The sequence below is a fragment of the Elephantulus edwardii genome, unplaced genomic scaffold (assembly GCF_000299155.1).
Source record: "Elephantulus edwardii isolate Elephantulus edwardi_28Jun2011 unplaced genomic scaffold, EleEdw1.0 scaffold00114, whole genome shotgun sequence".
NCBI classification, from domain to species: domain Eukaryota; kingdom Metazoa; phylum Chordata; class Mammalia; order Macroscelidea; family Macroscelididae; genus Elephantulus; species Elephantulus edwardii.
Window position 1 is genome coordinate 4,140,800 of NW_006399864.1, and position 23,995 is coordinate 4,164,794.

Below are 23,995 nucleotides of genomic sequence, written 5' to 3' on the forward strand. Positions count from 1 at the left end.
CTTATGAGATCAATAGAAGATAGGGAGCTCTGGCGGCTTACTGTTGTTATCCGCTCATCCTGGCCCTCAGCGTGAGTTTTCAGAGGCAGTCAGGCAGTCAGTTGTACAAGAGGAGATTATCCTTCTTTCTCCTATAGAGCAGCTGGAGGATTTGAACCCCGTGACTTTGCTCTGGCAGCTCACCTCCTTATGCTGCCAATGCAAAGGTTCATGGTTCAGATCCATCAACTGCTTCCTGGCAGAAATATGACCAGTCTCCTCCATGGGATTTACTGCTTCTGAAAACATGCTGGAGGGTTAGCTCTGGATTACTTCTGAGTCAATGGTGCACAATAAAAACAACAAATAGAAGGTAGGGATGACATCTATGAGCATTAAATCTGGGCTTTCTCTGTACAAAAGTAATTTATTTGACATTAACTCATAAAGAGTAATAATGTATTTACTTGAGGAATATCTTTACGTAGCATCGTTTCTCTGCATTCTTAAATGGTAACTCATCTTTACTCAGGACTATATAATTGAGCTTCTTTTTTAAAAAACAATGAACAGGGCAAAAACTTTTAAAATTAGTGATTCATTACACTTTTTAATTTTCTGTATTACAATGATATTTCACTTTTGAAATTCAAGTATGTGTGTACTGGTCCCACTGTACTTGATTGTGTTAAGATATTATTAATCACTTGGGAAAATATATTCATTACATTCTGAGAAAATGTCTTTGTAGCTGTTAAAGAGGATGTGAATTACTCTAGTACATTAAGCAATACATCAGCAAAACTTAAGACAGGTAGTGCTCAAAAATGACTCAGGGACATAAAGAGACATCATAGCAAGTCTTTTATCAATGGAGTTAATCTTAGACAAGCTTTAAGAATTAAATCCAAGGTGAGGTCAAAACCAGAAATCGTCTCCTGCACTGCTCCTCGTACTTGCTCGCTCTCGCCCTTTTAGTCGGAGCATCTCCATGATACTCCGAGCATAGACATCTCTCAAGTTAACACTGATGTAGGAGTCAGTGGCTATGTTCTTGGTAAGCTTCTTTAGAGCTTCACGCTGCCTCGCAGCCGCTTCCCTCAGTTTCAAGGTAAAGTAGCAAGCAGAGAAGCGGTCATTGATAATAGCAATGGGCAAGGCCAAGACAAGGATTCCGGATAATATACACATAAAGGCCACGATTTTGCCTGTGGTGGTGTCCGGTCTAATGTCTCCATACCCCACGGTAGTCATGGATGTTGTAGCCCACCACCATGCACAAGGGACACTTGTAAAGGTTGTGTCGGGAATGCTTTGCTCGGCAAAATACTCCACAGTTGAAAATATGGAAATTCCCACAGACAGGAACAGGAGCAGCAGGCCGACCTCTTCGTAGCACTGGGTGATTGTCATTCCAAGGGAGCGTAAACCTGGAACAGAGCGAGTGCTGTTAGTTACTGGCAGTTGGACTCTTTCTTTCCTTCTCATTTTCCCTCCCTCCCTGCATGAACGTGAATGACATGCTTAACATGGTCTCAGTACCGGAAAAAGTTCTGAGGCTTCAAGATAACATCATTTCTTTTCTTTCCAAAGCTCAATGACTAATTGATAGGGCCGTGTAGCATCCATAGATTCATTCACTAACTTAAATATTTATTAAGGTAATAAAAAGACATATCTGTATATGTGTGTGTCACATACACACATACGTGCATATGACTATATGAAGAAGAATGTTACATCAGGATCAGAGGAAGAACTAATTAACAACCTGTGATATGCAAATTATATAATCTTATTTGCTGAAAATCAAGAAGACCAAGACTTGAAGCATTTACTGGGGCAGATCAAAGACTATGGCCTCCAGTAAGGATTCATCTTAAAACAAAAATCCACATAACTGGACTAATAAACAACACCCTTTCAAGTAGAAAAAAGTCAAAGACTTCCATTTTTTTTGGTCCCCACAATCAACACCAATGGAAATGTGTTATGAAACAATGTATTATATTGGGAAAATCTGTGAAGGATTTCTTTAATGTGACAGAAAGTGAAGGTGTCACTCTGGGGACTAAGGAATGCTTTACCCACACCATGCTATTTTCAATTGCCTCATATGCATGTGAAAATTGGGCAGTGAACAACTGAAATGATGTCTTTGGGTTATGGTGTTGGTGAGAAATGCTGAAGATACTTTGGCCTGTTAGAAGGATGAACAAATCTGTTTTGAAAGAAATACCGCCAGAATGCTCCTAAGACATGAGTAGGATGAGACTTTTTGCCTCATGTACTTTGAACACATTATGCAGAGTTCCTAGAGAAGGACTTCATGCTTCAGTGAAAAAGAAAACACTCAATGAGATGGAACTGACGCAGTGGTGACAACAATGGGCTTAAACATAAAAATTATTGTGAGGCTAGTGGAAGACTAAACAGTGACTTGTGAAGTTACTCTGAGATGGAACTGTTATTATGTGCCATTGAGCTGCCTGTAACTCATAGCGACCCTATGTACAATAGCTCCGAACCTTGTCCAGTCCTGAGCCAGTCTCACTGACCCTGACACACCTACACCCATTGTCCTAGTCACTGTATCAATCCATCTCATCTGGGGTCTTTCTCTCCTGTGCTGTCCCTCCACCCTTCCAAACATGATGTCCTTCTCCAAGGAATGGTCCCTCATTGCCACATTACCAAAGTATGTAAGATGGAACTTCAAAATCCCAGCCTTCAAGGATAAACTTGGTTTCACCGTCTCTAAGACAGACATATTTGTTTTCTTGGCGGTCCTTGGTATGTTTAAGACTCTTCTCCAGCACCACAACTCAAAGGCATCATTTCTTCTTCTATCACCTTTAGTCTAACTAGACAGTCTCTAGCAATGACGTGTATGTATGTTTGTGTGTTTATATACATGTGTTCATTTATATACCTACCTACCTACCTACCTACCTATCTTTCTTCTCTCTCTCTCTCTCTGTATATATCTAGCTATCACATGATGGGTAAGACTTAGAAATGAACAGAGGGCCTATATGTGAAGTTTGAAATAGTAGACATTTATAGAGAGGCTTACTTGGTTGACCTGTATTTCATTTTGTCACTCTAATGCCAGGCCAATTGGCAGCATCAATATGGATGGTGAAGAGATTAAGATAGTTAACAGTTTTAGTTTAGTTGGTTCCACAGTCAACACTCTTGGTAACAGCAGCCAGGAAATCAGGAGACAAATTGCATTGGGAAAGTCAGCTGTGAGGGACCTCTCAATAGTACTGAAGAGAAATGATGTCAGGCTGGAGTCTAAGGTGTGCCTGACCCAGGCTATAGTCTCTGCAATTACGTTCTATGCATCAGAGAGTTGGACAGTGAATAGAGATGACAGAAGGAGAATTGATGCCTTTGAGCTGTGGTGCTGGAGAAGAGTGTTGAATATACCATGGACTACTAGGAGAACAAACAGTTTTGTCCTGGAGAGGGTGAAGCCATAATACTCCTTGGAGTCAAGGATTCTGAAGCTTCGTCTGACATACTTTGGGCATGTTGAAAGGAGGGACTGGTCCTTGGAGAGGGACATCATGTTTGGGAGAGTGGAGGGATGGCACAGGAGAGGAAGACCCTCGATGAGATGGATCGATTCTATGAGTGGAGTGGTGGGAGTGAGTGTGTTTGAGACGGTGAGGTTGGCACAGGACAGGACAGCATTTAGGGCTCTTGTACATAGGGTCACTATGAGTCACAAGTGAGTTGATGGCACATAACAACAACAACAATGCTAGTATAAACCTGGAGAGAGGATGAAAGACACACAAGCATTGAGGACTCTCCTTCATAAGGTCACTATGAATTCCCTGCGACTTGATGACACTTAACAACGCTAGTACATTGATATATTTTATACACACACACACACACACACACACACACACACACACACATACATAGGAAGTGGCATCCACTTCCTAAACAACATGCCTCTGGAAACTCTATGAACTTTGATAAATGTTGATAGTTATAGAAAGGCTTCAGGCCTTTTGTTCATAGGGATATATATATATATATGATTTCTCTTTCTTTATAGAGTTTAACAAAATTGCAGGCCCGGCCATCTGAAATCATGAAAACTCTGAGAATGTGGGAAGCAAGGCAAGCAAATTAGTTAAGAGACGTTGACTTGAGGACACCATATGTAGTTGAAGGCTGTTCTCAGGGGACGGCCCTGGATATCTCCGGTACCACTGAAGTTCTAAGCCTTAATATGAAAACTAGGGGAGCATCTTTTTAAGTACAGAACATTTTTTCCTTCCTGCAAGGAGATAAGCCTAAATATAGAATATTTCTGCCTTACAAACAGGTCTAGGATAGTGGAGTCACCTAAAAGAACTCATTCATTTACGAAGAATTACTGAATTTTCCCTTGCTTTTTCTTAGGATTCTCTGAGATCCTGAGAGATAAACCAAAGGTATTTTAATTCTATCTATGACGGGATGAAGCCAGCGTATGATGGGAGAAACAGTAGCCCTTTACATGATTAGGATTTGAATGAATAATAAAATATTCTACAAGCATAATACAGATAATTCTAAAAGTTCAATCAGATTTTGAAGTAATGGCAGTATGACATAACAATGATGCTTTCTCAAAAGTGCAAAACAGGGTCTCTTAGGATAAGTCTTTAATTTTATTCTCTCACTGAAGGCTACTTAAAATGCGTTAAAGTGCTATCTGTTCTCACTTTGAATTTTGCTTTTCACAATTGACATATTCTTAAGTTATTAACCAGCTATTTTTATAGATCAATGAATATTAATTTTGAAGTTTAATCTCCAAAGAGGATGTTTTCGAATACCTTTTTAAATATGACTTTGATGTGTCTATGCTGAATTTCATTTCTTAGATAAAGTGGCAATACATGAGAAGACTTGGAGCATATGTCAGGGAGGGTTCCTTTCACTTCATAATGAAATGTTCTAAGCAATTTTGTTAAGAAACACAAAAGCTGTGTTCTGAATTTCTAATATGTGACAGCACCCTCAAAATAATCAGATGAAATAGATGTCATTTTACATAAATGGAGACTGAGATACAGAAAAGTAGTATATCAGTACAAAGCCATGGAATTAGAATGTAAATGTAGATTATCTTGCTTTCTGATAGATTTTCTATAATAGCTCTCACATTTTTCAAAGCAATTATTATAAGGAGAGACATGCTATCTATGTCCTTTCTTTCTAAATGTTATGTTTAAGGTAAAACTGTCAAGTATTTATGTAACTATAATTGAACTGTTCATGTCTTTTTAATAAATTAAGACTTTATTAATACTTTCCTTATGCTTGCTTGAGAACTGAACGCAATCTTGGAAAAGAGGTGACATTGCTGAAATTACTATTATTTTCTTTTTCCTTTCTTTTGGGGAAAAATGTAGTCTTTACTTGGTGTTTTGAAATGGAATTCTCTCACGAGTTTATAAATACTCAAAGAAAGCATTTCATTATATATGTCAGAAAACAAAGAGTGTTGCTTCTAAAAGTTGGCGGGAACCCCATTATCAAATCCTGCTATGGGAGACTAGCTGGGAAAGTATACCACCAAAATTCCATTAGGATAAGTCTTCATTACCAGTGATTGAGAGAGGAATGGCTGAGGTTAATTTCTCACGATGTTTTTATATAGAACAAACTAACACAATTTTTAAAGTGATCTGCAAAACATGGATCTGAGGAAAGATGGGGAATAGTATTCCCTAGCGAATTTATTTGCATTATTATTGTTTGCATAACTATGTACAGGATATATATTGTACTAATATGATATCCTGGTGTGGTCTCCTAATGATTTCAAAACCCATTAAGATATTATTAAAATGCACACTCTGGAGTCCAATCCCCATATACTAAATCCAACATGGAGGTTGGGACTAACAATCAACTTTTTTAACAAGTATGACAAGGAATTCCTATTTTCATTAGGGTTTTCCATAAAATACCACATTAGTATGTCAGAATGTTCCACAGCAGCTGGGCCAGTCACTAAGTATCCCTTTCTGTCTCCCTTTAATTAGTGATTTCTTCTGAACTTGACTATGACTTACATGTATGTGTATGTGCTGGTGTGTTAGGGTGGAGATATTTTTTTTTTCCTGGGGAGAAGAATTCATTAGATTTTTCTAAGACTCTATGACATACATTGAAACCAGGAATTTCTTTTACCAACTCACTTTCATGCCTTCCAAATAAGGTACAGGAAAATCCTCAGACACTAACTACATAGAGCATTTAATTAGCGTCCCCTACTTTCTTCCAAAGTGAAATATTTCCAGTGTCTCTTCAACAGTCCTGAGGAGACCATGAACACCTGGTCACCTCTTCTTGCATAGCCTAGGTCACCTCTGAAAAAGGGAAACTTTTGGCATCTCTTTCTTCCCTTTATGAATTATGTGTGGAAACATTTTCTTGGACACAGATGAGAAATTATGTTCTTGTTTGTCCTATGTATCGGGTTCTGGTGGCCTAGTTGGTAAGGGGTTGAGCTGCCAATTCAAAGGCAAGTGGTTCCAATCCACCAGCAGAGGAAGAAAGATGAGCAAGTATGATTCCCAGCCTCTGAAATCCCAGCAGAGGGTCAGCTATGAGTGGGTTCTGACTCTGACAAGTGAGTGAGTGATACCATTTATACTTAATATGTGTGTTTTTATGAATTGGGCTGTTTGTAAATCTAGAACTTTCTAGAGATAAAAATGCCTTAGTTTCTACCCATCTTTCAGCTACTTGTTGTTTACCATCGAGTTGGAACTGACTCATAGCTGACCCACTGGGGGGTTTTCAGAAAGCAGTAATCACACAGATTATCCATCCTACTTCCATGGAGCAGCTGGTGGATTTGAACTTCGAGACTTTGAGATTGCAGTGCAGCTTCTTGCCAGTAGGCCACCAGAGCACCTTCCTTTCAGCCATGAGTTTCCAATAAATTCAATGTAACCGATGGCCAAATGGTTTCAGAATGTCTCAAGTAGATAAAGAACATTGAGGGACACCTTTCCTTCTCTACCTATGACAAGGACTTCAAGGTTTCAATTCCCACCAGCTCTTTGGAAGTAACAGTTGGGTCAAGAGTGGGAGTTGGTTCTGCTGAGTATAAAGTTAGGGTTGCTTCCCCAGCACAGTGGTCAAAGCATGGATGCATGGACAAATAGCAGGTTACGAGGCCCCAAGGAAGTGTGACTACCTGTGGAGTGGCGGCCAAGCTTGAGCATGCGCAGTGCCCGGAGCAGCCGCAGCACCTGGACGATGCGCCCCACGTTCTCCAGCTCCTGGGTGGTCTGACTCCCGCTCAGGCTCTCCACCAGGAGGGTGATGTAGAAGGGCAGGATGGCAAGGAGGTCTATGATGTTGGGCACTTTCCTCAGGAAGCGGCACCTGTCCCTCACGCACAGGAAGCGCAGGACAAACTCCCCGGTGAACCAGCTGATGCACACGTACTCCAGGATTTCCAGTAACTGCAGGTCCAGCCAGCTGAGCTCTGAGGACATCAGGGCCATGTTAATGATGGACACCACTACAAAGATGATGGAGATGACCCCAAAGATGCGGGCAGCTGTGGACGAGCCAGGTTTCTCCAGGATGTTCCAGAGCTTCTGGCGGGCAGTAGGGCAGGGTCCCTGTGAGAAATCCTGTTCACTCTCATGCTGACTCTCCTGGTCTTCTGTGTCCTTCTTAAAGTCTAAAGTTTCACTCAGCTCCTTCCTTCTAAAGTATCTTTTAGAAAAACAATTTAGTGATTAGTGCAACTTTATTATTATTATTATTTAGAATGAAGTAACAGAATGGATTGAAACTTAATCATGAGACTAGGGAAGCTCTGAGAGTGTCGTCCTAGAGAGACATACAAAGGTGGTGCCTGGTTCAAACCCACCAGCAGCTCTCCGGGATAAAGATGAGTAATCACCTAGCACCCAATTAATAGCCTCTGAAAACCTGCTGCTGGGTCAGCTCTGAATCAGTTCTGACTCTGAAATCAATGAGGGTGGGAGACTAGGGAGTTTTCTTTCAGTAAAAGGCACAAAATAATCAAAGATGCTTTACCCAGGCTATTTCCTGTTCCTGGTGTTCAACATTTTCCATTTAGGAATGCTTTTTTTTCCTCCCCAAACCCCAGATCACTTTTTACCCAAGATTCACACATTTACATTACTATTTTCTTTTTTATAAGAAAAGCATTTGCAGCAAAAAAACTTTTCTTCCTTTTGTGTATAGAAAACGTATCATGGGGAAAATAGTAGTAATGGCAAAATTAGTAAAATCACCGTGAAAGACACATATATATCAAGAGTCAAACTTGGTACTGTTTTCCCATATTTAAAACAATTTAAAACAACTGTTTTAAAAAGTAGCCTGGTTTTGAGTAGTAATACTCCACCCTCAGTCATACTGATATATACATCTTTTGGACCACTGCTTTACTGATCTGTTAAATATTAACTGAGGGCCTTCTCCCTCGCTGTATACAGGAGATTACTCATCTTTCTTCGTCGGAACAATTGGTGGATTTGAACTGCAGGCAGCCTTTGTGTACACAGTTCAACCCCTTATACAGCAGACCTTCAGAGTTCCCTAGAAGCACCAAGCATCTTTTCCTTCAGTTGAGAAGGGTATAATTTCATGATGGTTTGGGCACGCTACTATTAGCGAGCTCTGGTGGCGTAGTGAGAAGCTGCTCTGCAGTGTCAAAGGCAGCGGGTCGAATCCACCAGCTGTCCTCTGGAGAAGGATGGGCAAGGTCCTCCTGTGCAATGAATTCATTGCCTCTGAAAAGCCTCTGGAGGGTCAGCTATGGGTTGGTTCTGACTCCAGGACACACACCACCACAATCCATAGAAGGGGACCAGCGGGTGCCCTCCTGGGCCCACCTCCCCAGCCCCTTGCTGTGCGCCTGGTCCTACCTGTCCCTGCAGCAGGAGTCGATGCTGAGCTCGTCAATGCCCCAGTACTGGATCTCCTGGAGGAAGGAGATGGCGCACAGCTGCTCCATGACGTGCAGGCGGCCGGTGCGGTAGTAGTGCAGGACATAGCGAAACGCCTGCGAGCTGCGGTCGAAGAAGTACTCATTGTCCACCGGGTTGGCGTCGTCGCAGAAGTCCAGGGGGCTGGGCACGGCGGTCAGGGCCCCTGGGCGGCGATAGGAGGCCACCACGACGGCCAGCTTGCCCAGGCGCGTGTGCGGGAAGCAGGACAGCGCCTGCTGCGACAGCACAAAGCGGCTGCCGCCCACGTTGACGGTGAAGCTGTCCCCGAGCGCCAGGGGCTCCCCTTCGCCCTCGCTGCAGAAGACGCTGGACTCGAGCGAGCTCAGGGAACAGCTGTCCACCGGCGAGTACGGGGGCTCCCGGCGGCGCACAGGCAGCTCCATCCCAGCTCTGGCTGCCTCCGGGGACTACCAGGTTGGGGGTGCACCGGGCGCCCGAGTCCCACGCAGGGGGTGGCGCTGCCCCTGCAGGCAGCCCGGGTTTCCTGAGATCGGAGGAGGTTGGCGGGCGCTCCTCCGGGCACCCCGGCGGCGCTCACCTCCCCCTCGCCCCAAGGATCTGCGAGAGCGATGGGTGGCCGACCGCGGAGGCTCAGGGCAGAGGAGATGGACAGGGGTGGTTCCAGCTGAGGACAGTCCCAAGTCCCCAAGAGTCCAGCTGTCCTCAGGTGTCCACTCTGCGAACTTTGCATCTGAGACCACAGCCTGGAAAGTACATGGATGGAATGAAAGCTCTTGGGGGACAAGGAAGGAAAGGCGACTGGAGGAAGGGACGACTCAGACTCAGCAGAACACAAGGTGGGGACAACTCACTTCGGCCCACTGGAGCCACAAACGGAAAGTTCTGAAAGCTGAGGAGGTGGGAACTTGGTCAGAATCCCTTCCGATCTAAGACGATGTATTCCTCCCACCCTCACCCCCACCTTTTTTTTTTTTTTTTTTAAATTCCCTGCAGTGACTAGATGCTTCCCGGGGAGGTTGGCTGGGGGCGTGCGCACGTGGGGGAGCGTGCACCCGGCGCAGGGGGTGCACCTTTTGCTCTAATTCTCTCCCTAACACTCCTCCTCCATTTTCTTCCCCTCCCTCTCTTAGGTTTTGACCTTCTGGCCGCTGTTCAGTCTCATTCGTGGTGCCTTTTAGTTGAAGTCCCAGGGACTCAGTAAGAATTGGCGATCGCCCCTGCCAGACCCAGCCCATCACGCTCCCACCACGCCGGAGCGCTCAGCAACCTTCCTGGGCGCTTCGGAAGCATATGTCCTGGGCGCTCTCCCCAGCACACACACAGCAGAGCTCTGATTTCAGAAAGGCAGGCGACAAGGCAAGGCTGGAACAGGCGTGGGTTGGGACAGGAGTTTACAGAGGAACGAAGCCTTGGTGAAGGAGGAAGCCCGAGCGCCCGCGCCCCACTGAGGCTAGAAACGCACCCACCCAGGCCCCGCCGAGCCGCGCCTCCCACCACCTGTTGGGCGCGGGGGTGGAGGGTGAGTCGGGCGGGGAGGCTCACCCGAGGCTCCTGACACATCTGGGCTGCGCTCAGCCACCGCTCGGCCACATAGCCTGGGTCCCGGCCCGCCTGGGCTGCCACCCCGGAGACGGCCGGCCAGGTGCGTCTCCGGCTCGCCGCTGAGCTCCGCGGAGCGCTGGCTGCCCAGCCTCGTCTGCCGCCGGCTCCCAGCTCCCGGGTCCAGGCTGCGCGCGCGGCCGCCTCCGCCTGCTCTCGCGCGGAGCCACCCGCCTCGCGGTTCTCAGCAACAGCAGCGGGGCGTGGCGGAGCCCAGGGAAGGGAGGCCGGGGGAGGAAGTGAGGCGCGCAGCGGTGAACACGCTGCAAGAATGACGGCCTTCGGTGCCTATTTCCCAGAGTCCACGAAGTCACAGATGCTCAAGAACAAAGTTTGCCTTTTGCACAAGTTTGGTTAACTTGGAGGATGGAAACTTTTATTAAATACATCCTACAGCATCTGTTCAAGGTTTTGTTATTATTTCCTGGAAGGATCGTGAGTCTTGCATTTTAAAAAGCTTTTGCAAGTTAGGATGAACTATATACTCCTTTCCTTTTCCACCCCTATTGTAATGTTGTTATTATGTACCACTGAGTTGCAACTGACCCGTAGCTGACCCTCCAGCAGGCTTTCAGAGGCAGTTAATTGCTCAGGAGGAGATTACCTTCCCTCCCAAGGAGCAGCTGGTGGCCCAATGTGCCTTTGGGATTGCAGCGCAGCTTTTTACCAGTAGGCCACCAGAGCGCCCTCATTTGCCTTATAAACCTCTACTTCCCTCAGCAAGATCTTAGGTGATAATAAAAATACTCAACATATATTGTGTGTTTATGGAAGAAACTTTTATAGACGTTTAATCACAACAATATTGTTAGGCGGCGTTATAGCCATTTTTCAAAGGGGAGGCTGAGGTATGGAGAAATTTATTAAATTTAGGGCCAGCATTAAAAATCAAACCAAGAATGTTAGATGTTAGACCTGCTCTCATAAACATAATGCTTCGAAAAGATTTTTTTAACCCCACTGCTACCAAGTAGACTTTAATTTAAAAATGACCCCCTACGACTGTTTCCAAGGATGTAAAACTTTGTGGAAGCAGACGGCTACGTCTTTCTCAGGCGGAAGGCTGGTGACCTTTCAATTATTGGTCTTCTGCCTTACCGCTGCTCCACTAAGACTCCCGAAACAAAATGCTTAATATATACAATCTTCATGTGATCTCAAGACATTTGAATACAATTACTTGCAATTTTGTAAGTTTCTAAGATAAGGAAAGTGTTTAACGTGATATTTCCCCAGCTTTTAGCAGGTATTTATGGAACATCTGCTACAAATCAGACCTTGTTCAATGTGCTTCAGATACATCCTCAAAGTCAGTGGGCAAAATTCTTTCTCGTGTTTCCATGTGGTGTATTCTCTGAGACTAAAAGCACAAAGTAAGTGATTTTTTTTTTTAAATTATGGAATCGATAGTCTATTAAGTTAACTAAGGCCATTAATAAGGATCTTTCCTTTAAAAAAAACGACACAATCCACAAAAACATGGAGAGGGTAAAATTCTCTTGGCAAATAAATAACTCACTGTTTTATTTAGATGTACAGCATTCTTGCCAACTTCATAATTCAAATCCATTCTTCCTGTCTTTCTTGTTCATTATCCAACTTCACTATACATATGAGGTAATACATGGTTTGGGTCAGGTACACCTTAGTCCTCAAAATGATATCTGTGCTCTTTGGAACTTTAAAAAAGTTCTTTGCAACCGACTTCCCCAGTATAATATGTCCTTTGCTATCTCTTTCCCCCATGTTTACCATAATTTGAGTAATTATTTAAAAAGGCTTCAGTTTCTATTCAACCATTCATGCACATTTTTTAAAACAAAATTAATAACAATGCCTACATTGTAACCACATCTTCCCCCTTCCTGCTGGTGATTCTTTTTTTCATTAATCCTTTCTTATTACTCCTTCCTGCCTTCCAAGCTTTTCCATGGGCAATGTTACCCTTTTGATTTTACATGGTTGAATATTGTGAGAGCCTCCCAAATATTATTTATATTATTGACCTGTCTATAATAAATAAAAATATAAAATAGTTGAGCTCCAGATTTGAAGAATGACTAAGGGTCATAGTCTTGGGTGTCCTAGCAGTCTTTGCCAATTCAGTAAGTCTTACATTTTCGAGTTTTATTCTATATTTTTTTCCATGCATTTTACCCAGGACCTTCTACTGTGATTACTTTCAGAGTGGTCAGCAGCGGTGGCTGAGTACCACCTAACTCTTCCGGTTTCATGGTCCGTGAGGTTGAAGTTGGTAGTTCAGTCTTTAGAATTACTTTTTCTGCACATCTTTGCTTTTCTTCCCACTTCTTTGGTCCGGACAAAAGGAGACCAAAAATAAAGGGCTCTTTACAAGCTTTCAAGGCTCTAGTTGTTACTCAGCAAAGTAGAATGTATTTTTCGGGGGATCATACTATGTCGACTGACATTAATGTCCCCCAGGCCTGTGGTCCTGAAACCTTATGTTCTTTAATTTCTTGACTACAACTTCTATGTGTATTGACTGTGGATGCAAATAAAATTAAATCCTTGACAGTGGTATCTTTTCTCTGCTTTTTATGATGTTTCTTACTGGCCTGGTTGTACATTTTAGCTTAATGTTAAGTTGTAATCCATGCTAAACGTTGTGGGTTTTGATCTTGATCAATTAGTAAGTGCTTCAAACCTTCTTCACTTTAAGCAAGCAAGGTTGTGTTGTCTGTACATTGCAGATTGTTAGTCCTCCACCAATACAAATGCTACATTCTTCGTCATATAACTCAGCTTCTCAGAATCTTTACTCAGCATGCAGACTGAATAAGCATGCTGATACTCTGATAAACACTATCTCTGATTTTAAAATTTATAATATTTCCTTGTTCTCGCTTTACAACTACTTCTTTGTCTATGTACAGGCTCTGCAAGAAAACACAACTAAGTGTTCTGGAATTCCCATTTCTTACAATGTTGTCCTTTAATTCTTATGATCTACAGAGTCAAAGGTTTTTGCATAGTCAATATAAGTAAACATTTTTTTCCTAATATCCTCTACCAAGCTTTCTGTGATATTAGCAATGATATGTCTAATTTCATGTCCTCTTCTGGTTTAGATTTCTGCCAATTCCCTATTGATATAGTCCTGTAACTGTATTAAAAATATTTTCAGCACAAGTTCACTTGCATGTGATATTAATTTTTTTTATTTGGAATTGACGTATTTATGGCTATCTTCCAGTCTATTGGTCACATTAGTTGTCTTGAATATTTCTTGGCACAGATGAGTGCTTCTAACATCATACTGATTTGTTGAAGCATCTCCTCAATAATTAAAGCCTTGTATTTGCCCAATGTCTTCAGTGCAACTTGGATTTCTTTTTTCAGTACCACTGGTTCTTGTTCATATGTTGCTTCTCAAAATTGCTTTAATGTTAACCAATTGTTTTTGGCACAATGATTGTGTATTTGTGTTTCTCACATCTTCTTTTGTTATTTTTGGCATCATTCATTATCTTGCCCATAGAATAAAACTTCAAGATTGCAACTCGAAGCTTGAATTTTTCCCTCAGTTCTTTCACGTTAAGAACTGTAGGGTATATTCTTGTCTTTTGACTTTCTAATTCCAGGTCTTTGTATACTTTACTGTAATACTTTGCTTCTTGGGTTGCCCTTTGAAATATTCCATTTACTTATTTGAGGTCATCATTTCTTCCATTTTCTTTAGCTATTCTATGGCTTGCCTCCGGAAACTCTATGTACTACGAACAGTGCTCAGGCCGTTCATTCATAGGGTCGCTATGAGTCGTCTACGACTCGGCGGCATCAAACAACAACAACAAATTCTCTGTTTAAGAGAAATTATGGCCATTCACTTTATCCTATATGTAGTAAGTATGTGAACAGTAGATGAAGGTGTTGGAATCGGAATCTTTCTGATTCTAAATGTTAATCCCTAAACTCATTGTCATTGAGTCAATTCCAACTCTTAGTGATTCTGCTGGAAAGAGCAGAAATGCTTTCTAGAATTTCCAAGACTGTAATCATTAGGAAAACAAATGGCTGTATCTTTCTCAGGAGCAGCAGATGGTAAGTTTGAACTGCAAGTCTTTCAGTCAACAGCCAAGCACTTAACACTCTAGACAGGAGGTTTCCCCTTAACCATTATGAGTCTACATATTCAACTCTATGCTTCAGTTGTGGCTAAAGTAATATGCTAATTGAAACAATCATGAGGAGCCCTAGTGATCAAACTGTTGAGTGCTTGGCTGCTAATTTAAAGTCTGGTGGTTTGACCTCCTGTGCAGGAGGAAGAGCTGGCTATCTGTGTCTATTGTGATGGCAGCCAAGGAAACACCCTGGGCTATTCTGCTCTGTCACATGACAATGTTTTGACTGGAATTGACTTGATGGCACCCAACAACATCAAAAAGAATCAGCAAGTTATTATTGTTGTTATTATTATGTACCATCAAGCTGGAATCAACTTATAGCTAGCACTCTAGTAGATTTTCAGAGGTATAAGTCACGTGGGGGGAGATTGACCATCTTTCTCCCATGGAGCAGTTCATGTATTTGAATAAGTGCCCTTTGGGTTGGTGGTACAACTCCTTACCACTAGACCACCAGGGCTCCCTATAAGCAAGAGACATAATCATTAGTCAACAGAAATTTCCCTTTAAAAAATTTTGAATCTCTTGAGTAATAAAATTTCCTGACATATATCTTACTTTTTTCCCTTAAATGTATGTTATTTCCCCCTCCTTTGTTGACCAAACTTGAGTCAGAGAGCTTAATGAAGAGAGCATAGTGAAGAAGGAAAATGATGCCATTCAGAGATATTTTTCTTGGTCCTTAGTTTTAGTCTGAGACATTCTCTGAATTATGCAAAGAAGTGAAAAGAGAATTGCTGATAAGGACTTGCGGATGATGGAGTCATGCTGTTCATTCATTCCTACGTAGCATGGGAGGAATGTGATTGCAATGTAGGAGGCAGGCAGCACAGTTCTGCAACGTGAAAATTCAACAATCTGATGGCTTTGGTTATATTCCCCAGTCATGAAATGTTTTAAGTACCAGGTCTCTTCATTTAGGACTTCCTTCATCAGCTTGTGTCTTCAACTCTCAAGTCTAACAGTTCTCTTATAAAATAGTGAATCTTAAACTACAACTAATGTTGTTAATTCTTCCAGTTTTCGTCAGTATTTTTGAATTTTCAACCAACATTATGCATTCTGGAATTTAACATTTCTATTAATAACCATCTTGATTTTTTATTCTTCTAAATTATAAATAAGAATGCATTTCAATGTGTTTATATTAATATTACATTCTATTGAGAATATTTGAATCAGTAGATGTTTTGGTACATTCACCAACTTTCATATTTTAAAATTCTTATACAGAAATTATTACAATTAATTAAAATATTTTAAAAAATTCATGAATTATTTAAGTTATCCAAAGCACTATAATTTTAGTTTTGGTTTTGATAAGGATGATGTGATGAATGGAAAATTTTTACTAAGAAGCTTTATAGAATCCAAATTGAGTAAGTATACCTTTTAATTTTCAACTGTTTCTCTTTCAACTCTTATGTTTAGAGAGAAATCTTTTCAGTTACTCTTAATCATTCATTAGCCATGTGGACTGTACTTCACATATGTCATATGCACTTTGCCTCAATGTTTGGTTCTTCAGAGATGGGCAATCATCAGAGCCAGCGGTAATGACCTTTAAAAATGGCCCCTGAACATGGGCAAAGTGACTTCATCCTCTTTCCATAAGGCATTGGGCTATGTATAAAGGTAAAATAAAATCTGGCACACTAAAGATAATTCTATCTATTCATCTCTCATGTGCCTTCTAGGTTCTTGGAATAAATTCTCCCGACTGTAAAACAACCCACTCTAGTGCAGAATTTAGCTTCATGTGGGCTTGTTCTGGATCCCTTCCAAGGGGAGGTAATTATCTTTGGAAGCACCAAGAACTCATTTCCATAGCCTGATCTTCCACGGAGATCATGAAGTTGGTGATGGTTATGGCAAGGGTACCAGCAATGATAATAATCACTGCTACTTTCACTTAATTTCTACTTTGCTTTTTATTGGCTATGTGATTTTAGCAAGTTGCTTAAACCCTCTAACTCTCATTTTCCACACTTGAGAAATAGGAAAAACAATTGTACTCACCTTGTGTATTGTTTAAAGAATGAAATGAGATAGTCCATCGAAATAAATCTTCAATGCCATTATTGTTGTTGCTGAGTTTCAGGATATTTCCCCTGGCCAAGAGGTTTTGTAACTATTTACCATGTGCTAGACACTGTGTTAAAAGATTTATAAAACTTATTTCATTGTATCTAATATTAGTAGTAAAATTTCATTTAGACAAATTATTTATTCTATTTAATGCTTTTTTCCCATTATCAAGGTACTCATAAACTTGAATTCTGTCTGATAGAAAAGAGGTCATCTTTGCACAGCATATGTATTATTAGGTTATTGTTTTCCTTTGTTTGTTTTAATGTAATGTTTCCATTATGTTCTTGCAACCAGTTTAGAATTGAAGAGTTTCTCAAGAAATACATTTTTTAGATTTTTTAAATTTTTTTTACTAGCTGAGGCAATTTATTATAGTTGGAACACACACACATTTGTGAGGTACAAACTGTTAACATCCTGGGTTGTTAACTAGCCAATTTGGTGTTTTATTTTATCTAGAGGCATCTAGGAATAAAGGCCTTGGGGTGTACTTCTGAAAAAAATCAGCCATTGAAAACCATATGGAACACAAATGTACAAATCTACTTTGACACACATGGCGTTGGCATGAATCAGCATTAACTCAAAGAAAACTGTTATGGTACACACTTCCTTCTTTTTATATATACAGTTATATGGACCTATGTGTGAACATGTGTGTCTTTCTATGTGCATATCCAAACATACTCTGTTTGTATATGTTGGGAAAACTGGCAGTATAATGCCATTTAAAATCAATAAAAAAATGGTTAATTCTGTCATTAACTCTATGTAAAAAAGTCCTCTCTAGGGGAGCTCCGGTGGCCTAGTGGCAAGAAGCTGCACTGCAATCCCAGAAGTGCTCGGTTCAAATCTACCAGATGCTCTGCTGGGGAAGGAGGGACAATTTCCTCCAGTACCAGTCAGATCTGATTTGACGGTACACACACACACAAAAATAATAAAATAAAATTTTTTAAAAAGTCCTATCTATATATGATTGGGTATTATGGTTATGACAAGAGTCCAGAATGAAGGTTGCATAGTGGCGTGTACTTGGTGGGGTGGGGACGGGGGGCATTGTATACCAGTGAAGGAATTTTTCTTTTACTTTTCAAAGAGAAGAGCAAACTTGGGGGGAGGAAGGGTGGGCAGGGAAAAAAATGCAACAATGAATGAATAGAAATCCAAAATCTCTGTAAATGTTCATTAAAATTAATAAAATAATTTTTTTAAAAAAGTCCTATCAATGACTAAGTGCCGTAGTGTTAATTGTGATTCACAGTGATCTGCTCCTTGCCCCATCCTGTGCTATCCTCGTCATCTCACATATACTTGACCCTGTTGATACTGTCACTATATCAGTACATTTTGTCAAAGGTCTTTGTCTCTTGTTATACAGTTGTTGTTTATGATTGCCTTTGAGTCAAGCACAATCCATAGTGATCCTATGAACAGAAGACTTGAAGGCCCTCTACAACTATAGACGTTATCAAAGTTCATAGAGTTTCCAGAGACATGTTACTTAGGAAGTAAATGCCACTCCTAATGCTTCCAAATACAGTATAAGTATTTATAAAGAATCCTCATTTTAAACAATTTAAGACAGGAAAGTATCTGAAGTAATAGTGAGAATATATGTTTTTAGACTTATGCAAAAGTATTTTTGTTAATTGAATTAAGAAGCTGCATAGTAATGTCTGTTGTTTTAACCCTAGTACAAACATATACAACATAGATTCAAACTAGTACTTTATATATGAAATCCACTGCACACAAATGAGATAATCCATTGCCAATTTGACCTCCAAAATCCAAGTTTTTTAAATTACCTTTTACATTCCACTTTATTTTAGATTTTTTTTCTTTTTTAAGTAGAAATGTGTATTTGCAGCCAGTATGCTTAATCTTGTTGAATTGAAGAATGAGCCTGGGATTGTTGTTGTTATGTGCCGTCGAGTCGCCTGCGACTCATAGCGACCCTATGTACAACAGCCCTAAACTCCGCTCTGTCCTGTGCCAATCGCACCGTCTCTGACACTCCCATCCCAATTATCCCAGTCACTGAATCAATCCACCTCATAGAGGGCCTTCCTCTCCTGCACCGTCCCTCCACCCTCCCAAGCATGATGTCCCTCTCCAAGGACCGGTCTCTCCTCACTACATGTCCGAAGTAAGTTAGACGGAGCCTCAGAATCCTTGCCTCCAAGGAGCCACCCGGTTTAACCCTCTCCAGGACAAATCTATTTGTTTTCCTAGCAGCCAAAGGTATTCTCAGTACTCTTCTCCAGCACCACAGCTCAAAGGCATCAGTTCTCCTTCTATCCTCCTTGGTCATTGTCCAACTCTCTGATGCATAACAGGTGATTGCGAAGACCATGGCCTGTATCAGACGCACCTTAGTCTCCAGAGAGACACCACTGCTCTTCAGCACTTTGGAGAGGTCCCTAACAGCAGACTTTCCCATGGCAATGCACCTTTTAATTTCCTGGCTGCTGGTGCCAAGACTGTTGACGATGGAGCCAAGCAAACTAAAGCTGTGTACAATCTCAATCAAAGAGATTGAGATTGTGTAGCCTGGGATTAGTGCAACGTATTCTGGAGTATACTTTCTTCATACAGTGTAAGTAGGTTGTTGGGAAGTGAATATACAAATTTGGCATTTTTGCAATGTGAAGAATAGCAGTGAGCCATCTGGTCTCTCCTTTCCACCACCACCTCTGATTGACAGCTCAGTTATAGACCCAGCCTCACAGCTCTCCCACAAACAGATTTCCCGGAAATTTAAACCAAATGGAATCCAAAGGGAAGGAAAAAAAAATAAAAACAAATTTGTCCTAGACCTACTTTTTGCTTGATTTCTATAAGCTCAGATATAACCACTTTAGCAAGAGGGAATGTCTTATTTTCATGAATATGGCATAAAAGAATCAGCACTGTTAATGATATAGAAATATGTCTTATTTAAATAATTTGTGGGAAAATAGGAATTAAAGGTAATTTTTCACTTAAAAATAATTTAGAAAAATTAATAAGTAGTATTAGATTCAATGACTATGAGTAGGAGCCCACTTGATACTTAACAACAACAATCTCAATTTCTTCACCTATCATGGTGCTGCCAATTGGCCCAGTGGTGAGAATCTTTGTGTTCTTGACATTGAGCTTCAATCCATATTGAAGACTACAGTCCTTGACCTTCTGAAGCAAGCACTTCAGGTCTTCTTCAGTTTCAACAAGCAAGGATGTATCATCTGCATAACATAGGTTGTTGATAAATCTTCCTCCAAACCTGATGCCACATTCCTCCTCATAAAGCCCAGCCTCATGAATGATCTGTTCCACATATAGATTGAAAAAGTATGGAGACAGGATGCATGTTCCTATATATTAAGCAAGGAGCTTTGGTGGCTCAGCAGTAAGTTGTGCTGCAAACCCAAAGATACACGGTTCAAATCTACCCTCCACTTTATCGGAGAAGCATGGGAAATCTCCTTCCATGTGATTTAAAGCCCCTGAAAACACACTACAGGTTAGTAATGACTGTGTCTGACTCAACAACACATAACTCACTCACTAATTTATTAAGCAAGGAGTTCTGGTGGCTGAGTGGTAAGAAGTTGTGCAGTCAACTCAAAGGTACTCAGTTCAAACCCACCGGATTCTCCACAGGAGAAAGATGGATATTTTTTGTGCAATTTACTATCTCTGAAAACCTACTCATCAGTGATGAGTGACTTTAAACTTGATGGTTCTTAACAACAACAGTAACAATAATTTATTCTGCATTATTGAATGAGGAAATACAACTTTAGTTTATTTATAACTTAATTTCTCTAAAAAAATCAAGATACTTACCCTATACACGTATTTGTGTACCTCTGACTCTGGATGGCCTATAGCTGACCCTTCAGGGGCTTTTCAGAGGCTGTAAATTTTGCAAGGGAATTGATTTCCCAACTTTTTCCTTCCCAGCAGCTAGCTAGCGGATTCAAATTGCATTTGTGTTGACAGTGTAAACACTTACCACTAAACTACCAGGGAAGCCCATAAAACAAATAAATAGGGGAAAAAAAGCAAAAAAAAAACCCCACCCAATAACAAATAAAAAAATAACCCAGCTGCCATCTAATCTCTATATGTTCCAGAGGACAACTTCCATATATGGTTTTCGGTGGCTGTAATCTTTGGAAATACAATTACCCTATCTTCAGAAGTGTCTCTGGATAGATTTCCACCAATAAGCCTTCTGTTAGCAACTAAGGTTTAAAAGTTAGAACTACCCATAAACCCAAATCAAACCCAGGGTCACGGAGTTGATTCTGATTCTGATAATCCTCCGTTTCTGTTGGGTTTCTTAGGCTGTAAATCTTTACAGGATGGGCTTGCCTATCATTCTCCCAAGAGCGGCTGGTAGATTGGTATTGCTCATCTTTCTGTTAGCAGCCTGATGTGAGTGCTCTAAGCCATTAAAAGTGCCCCTTTAGCATGGACATCTTAAAGGCACATTTCCCTTGCTGTTATGTGCTGTTACATCAGCTTTATCTATATCTCAATCATTTGTTCAGCAATGAGAAGAGTAAGAAAGGATACAACCACAATGCACATTTTCCTGCATTTAAAAGATACAATATCCTCTTGCTTTGTTCAGAGCACTACTTCTTGGCAAAAATGCAATGGTGAACAGTATCCAAATTCTGAGAGTTTATATTGCTATGTTGTAGACCACTGTGAAATACTGAATATTAAAATACCCACTTCCTTCTCTATCACTCTCTCACTGTGTAATTTATATTAAGTAGAACATAGAAAATACAAAAAAAAATTAAATGTCCAGCCATGTGGTTAAAAAAGTCAGTGGTAGAAGAGATCACTAAAACAGGCAGAAAGTTTGAAGTCCAGAGAAACTAATTTAAATGTCATTCTACATTCAGTGGTTGAAAGTTTTTAAAAAGGGAACCAGAATCATATAATTTAAACTGAAGAAATGTGGTAGAAAGGATAACAAATGGGTAGAAATCAATCATAGAAGAAATAAAATATTTAAGGAACACCACAGGCTGATATCTTAAATATCAACAACGGTGAGGAGACAGTGGAGAGAATGAATTTGAAAAAAAAAAACAAAAATAAAACCCCACATTTTTTGGAGGAAAAGTATCTAATTTTGGATGACTCAAACACAATTGATTAGTTTTTTTATTTTTTTATTGTTTTGTGTGTGTGTGTGTGTGTGTGTGTGTGTACCGTCAAATTGAATCTGACTGGCACAGGAGGAGATTGCTCCTCTTTCTCCAGCAGAGAATCTGGTTGTTTCAAACCATGTACCTCTGGAATTGCAGCTTCTTTCCACTAGGCCACCAGAGCTTCCTTAAACACAATTGATTAAAGAACCAATCTTTCATAAAACATCCCTTAGCAGCCTGAAAGGTTCTAGAAGACTTAGGAAATAATATCAATAAAGGCTCATCTAAAAAACTTCCCATAATCTTGGCTTCTCAAAAAAGCAAGCAGAAAGTATTTCCCTGGCCTAATAATATCTTGCCTCCGGAAACCCTATGAACTTGGAGAGAGGATGAAAGGCACCCAAGCGTCAAGGACTCTCCTTCATAGGGTCACTATGAGTCGCCTGCGACTCGATGGCACTTAACAACAACAAACAAAACAACAATATACTCCAAAGACTGTAGTAGAATGAATTTTATCCATAATAAACTGGTATTTTCTTCTTCAAATTAGAAGGTAGTTGTTTCGGATCCCCCTTTGAAACGCCAAATGCCAGACTCACTTAAGTCAAGCCATTCCAATTTACAATGATCCCAAGTCCATTGGAGAAGAATTATGTCCATCTAGCTTTCCATGTCTGCAATGTTACAGCTGTAGATACAATTTTTTTATGGAAGCAGATCCATGCATTATGTGGTTAGTAGCACAAACAGCTTGTGTTTCTAAAGAACCTTCCATTAAACCCCACTGGGTAAAAGTATAAGAAGGATGTTTAGGCCAGACAATTCAGACATCCGAGATCTCTCTAGTGAGCTGGGGCTGCACCAGTAAAAAATCGAAGCAAGAAAAAGAGAACAAACATCGTTCAAAGTGTGCCCAAGCTCAGCGTTAAGCAATAGAGAAGATTCACAAGCTTTTTAGAAAGAAAAGTGGTCCAGTGTGCCAGGTGTGCAGTAATTAAAGACCCACTGGCTCTTTTTGTGTCTAAGAATCGATTTTAAAGAAACTGTAACAGTGGCTCCATCATGAGGAAAATGACTGGCTTTTGTGTCTTCAATGTGCCTCAGGAGAAAATGACTTTTGAGAACTTCCGTTTTCTTCTCTCTCTCTCTTGTGTCCCTTTCAAACAGACAAATACTAATCAGCGAATATTAACAAGTCCTCTGTGTTTTATACCCATGGAAGATGAATAATAAGTCAGCTCTTAGGATTTTTATGCTATTTCACTTATTATCTCTCTTTTCCTTAACATACCCTGATTCCCGTGAAAAGTCAAACTTCCATTACTAAAAGATGCTGGATATTTCAAGTTTTGGGGCTCACTGCACTACCTTTTCTTCTTGGCCTGTCTTCTCTCATCTGTTTCACAATTATATTCATGGTAAACATAGTTTCTGAACAGCCTTATCACAGTCATCTGACCAAAGGTATTATTTAAAGCTTGATTGATGTTCGTTAGTACACACTCAAAAACTTTACCACTTTGCCAGATAATATATGCCATCTCAGTTAGATTTTAAAAACTTTTCCAATTCAAATATATATGATTTCCTTTATTATGGAGTTTGGGATAGTGAAACGGACAGCAAAGTTTACCAAAAATTTACAGTTGTGTGTCCCTCACTTCCCTCTGTTGGTTTAAGAACATGGTGCATCTTTGTTCCTTGGAGCCACTGGGATATCTGACGTGTGGGAGATTCATAGCCTTTGGGTGAGCAGTGCTGCTTGACATAGACTGTACTTCTGGAATTCCATTTGTATCTCCAGTAAAATTTTAAACTATGTATTACACTTGAAAGAATACTAAAAATCAACTATTTGATTCACAGAATTGATGTCTTTGAACTGTGCTATTGGAGAAGAGTACTGAGTATCCCACAGAATGCCAAGAGAATAAATGAGTCCGTCTTGGAGACAGTGAAAAGAGAGTATTCCCAGGAAGCAAGGATGATGGAACTCCATCTCACATACTTTAGGCATGTAGTTAAGAGA

The 23,995-nt window shown here is 40.6% G+C and overlaps 1 protein-coding gene across 1 annotated transcript; it reads right to left on the bottom strand.

Annotated features, from left to right (window-relative positions):
- Positions 1-897: 897 nt before the first annotated feature.
- KCNV1 (potassium channel, subfamily V, member 1) lies at positions 898-9,486 on the bottom strand. Its single transcript, XM_006892337.1, has 3 exons — positions 8,919-9,486; positions 7,205-7,734; positions 898-1,409 (listed from the first exon to the last, which is right to left on the bottom strand). The coding sequence occupies exons 1-3, from the start codon at positions 9,383-9,385 to the stop codon at positions 898-900; spliced, it is 1,509 nt and encodes a 502-aa protein (XP_006892399.1). The 5' UTR covers positions 9,386-9,486.
- Positions 9,487-23,995: the final 14,509 nt, after the last annotated feature.